Source organism: Tupaia chinensis, unplaced genomic scaffold, assembly GCF_000334495.1.
Source record: "Tupaia chinensis unplaced genomic scaffold, TupChi_1.0 Scaffold000238_1, whole genome shotgun sequence".
Taxonomy (NCBI): Eukaryota; Metazoa; Chordata; class Mammalia; order Scandentia; family Tupaiidae; genus Tupaia; species Tupaia belangeri.
The window spans coordinates 7,926,022-7,928,266 of record NW_006159716.1 but is presented as its reverse complement, the minus strand read 5'-3'; the positions used below and the strand labels follow the sequence as shown (position 1 = coordinate 7,928,266).

Here is a 2,245-nt window from a genome sequence, read left to right as displayed (position 1 = left end):
CGCTAGCTCCAGCTCCTGCCGCAGGTCCTCCAGGCACCGTCCCTGCGCCGACACCCTGGAGATTGGGATGCTCTTGTCCAAAATCAACTCGCTTGCCCACCTGCGCGCCGCGCCCTGCAACGACCTGCACGCCACCAAGCTGGCGCCCGGTGAGCGCCCTCCCCTCCCCCTGGCCGGTGGGTGCGGGTCGACGGCGGGACCCCCGGAGAGGGGAGCTGGGGGCTCGCGGGCCGGCACTGAGTCCCCCGTGCCTCTCCCTTTTCTAGGCAAGGAGAAGGAGCCCCTGGAGTCGCAGTACCAGGTGGGCCCGCTACTGGGCAGCGGCGGGGACGGGCCTGCGGCCCCGTCTCCTCAGGCATCCGTGTCGCCGACAACTTGCCGGTGAGTGGGCGCCCCGCCGTGGGGAGGGCGCGTCGGGCGGGGGGCGCACGGGTGTGTTTTGGCCCCGGCGAGGGGACCTAACCGAGACTCCGGGCTTTCAGGTGGCCATCAAACACGTGGAGAAAGATCGGATTTCAGACTGGGGGGAGCTGGTAAGTACCCTGGAAGGAGCGACCCCCGGCATGGGTGTGTGGGGTGAGGCGCGCCCCGACTCCCGCCCTAACGCAGCCCCTTCTCCCCTGTAGCCCAATGGCACCCGAGTGCCCATGGAAGTGGTCCTACTGAAGAAGGTGAGCTCGGGCTTCTCCGGCGTCATTAGGCTCCTGGACTGGTTCGAGAGGCCCGACAGTTTCGTCCTGATCTTGGAGAGGCCCGAGCCGGTGCAAGACCTCTTCGACTTTATCACGGAAAGGGGGGCTCTGCAGGAGGAGCTGGCCCGCAGCTTCTTCTGGCAGGTGCTGGAGGCCGTGCGGCACTGTCACAACTGCGGGGTGCTCCACCGCGACATCAAGGACGAGAACATCCTCATCGACCTCAATCGCGGCGAGCTCAAGCTCATCGACTTCGGGTCGGGGGCGCTGCTCAAGGACACGGTCTACACGGACTTCGATGGTGAGTAGCAGGCCTGGGAGGGAGGGAGGGAGCAGCCCAGGTGACTCGGTCGGCCGCCTTGGAGGCCGCGGCCAGCCTCCGGCTTCCGCCCTTTGTAAAGGTCATTGGGCCGCCTGGCTCGATGCTGTCAGGGGTGGGGTGAAGGAGAGTTTCCCAGCGTAGCGAAGCCGGGGATTTCTAGCCAGCTGAACCTGTAATGTTTCTGGCATGATTTTGTTTTTAAGTGGAATTCAGTGTGTTCCAAGCTTTCCCGATGAATAAGAGGTTGTAGGCAACCAGCCGAAGCTCAGATTTCTAAAGTCTGACCCAGTTTCCCCGCCAGTAACGGGGGGCGGGGTGGGAAAGGATGAAAATTGATGCTGGTTTTGTAATTTTTGTTTTATAAAGGAGTTAGTTGTCTGTAAGGTAGTTTCTAGAGCGGCAGTTTTTTTTTTTCCTCCCCTTTGATCTAGGGAGGGTTAAGGAACAGCACAGTCGTGGGGTGAAGGGAGTTTGAAATGAATGTTGTGAAATAAGATCTGTTGCTGGTTTGAAAATTAGTTGGGTGTCTCCCCGGAGAGGATGAAAACCTATCTTAGGGAGGGGCTTGGAGTGGGTTCTTTCAGAAAAGGAGGAATGGAGAGCCGGGAGATCAAAGCGAAGGAGGGTGGGTCATCCCTGAGCGGCTTACCCTAACAAACGACAGCCTTTCAAAACTTGTGACTCGGGCTTGTGGTTTGTGTTTGTTTGCCCTTGGAGGACGCTGGGTTGGGCTGCATTTTTTGTATTTAACAGTTAATGGCTGGCCGGGTCCTCCCATGTTTTTTCCTTCAAGTCTTTGCTGCCCCCTGGTGAGCACCAGCGGGATGACCCCCTTTTTTTTTTTTTACTACCCAAAGTTTGTAAACAGGAATCACGTGGTCTGCAAGCAGCCCGTCAGCTCTGTCTACTTTTCCAGTCTGTGGAGGAAAGGCGGCCGGTGTCTGCCTCTGCTCTTGGCGGGTGGGAAGGGAGGCCTCCCAAAGGGCACCCTCACTTCGGAGGTGGTGCAAGGGCCCTTGCCTCCATTGTGCCTCCCCTGGGCTCCTTCCAGGCAAAGCTGCTCATCCCTGGAAGGTACCTCCTTTCTGGGTGGCACCGCCCATGGGCCTCAGGTTTGGGGTCAGCGGCTGCCCTGTTTGTCTCAAGCACTTGGTCAGGAATTTCAGTTTAGGGTTTGGCCTGGTAGAAAGGTGGGTAATGCCATGGGTTAGAGAGAGCCCGTAAACCGCTC

At 59.2% G+C, this 2,245-nt stretch overlaps 1 protein-coding gene across 1 annotated transcript in view; it reads left to right on the top strand.

Annotated features, from left to right (window-relative positions):
• The first annotated feature begins 6 nt into the window (after positions 1-6).
• The window catches only part of PIM1 (Pim-1 proto-oncogene, serine/threonine kinase), a 4,808-nt gene continuing 2,569 nt past the window's right edge, over positions 7-2,245 (top strand). The window contains 5 exon segments of the mRNA XM_006148625.3: positions 7-149; positions 267-334; positions 337-381; positions 483-533; positions 627-993. Coding sequence (XP_006148687.1) covers positions 68-149; positions 267-334; positions 337-381; positions 483-533; positions 627-993 — 613 coding nt within the window. The 5' untranslated portion in view covers positions 7-67.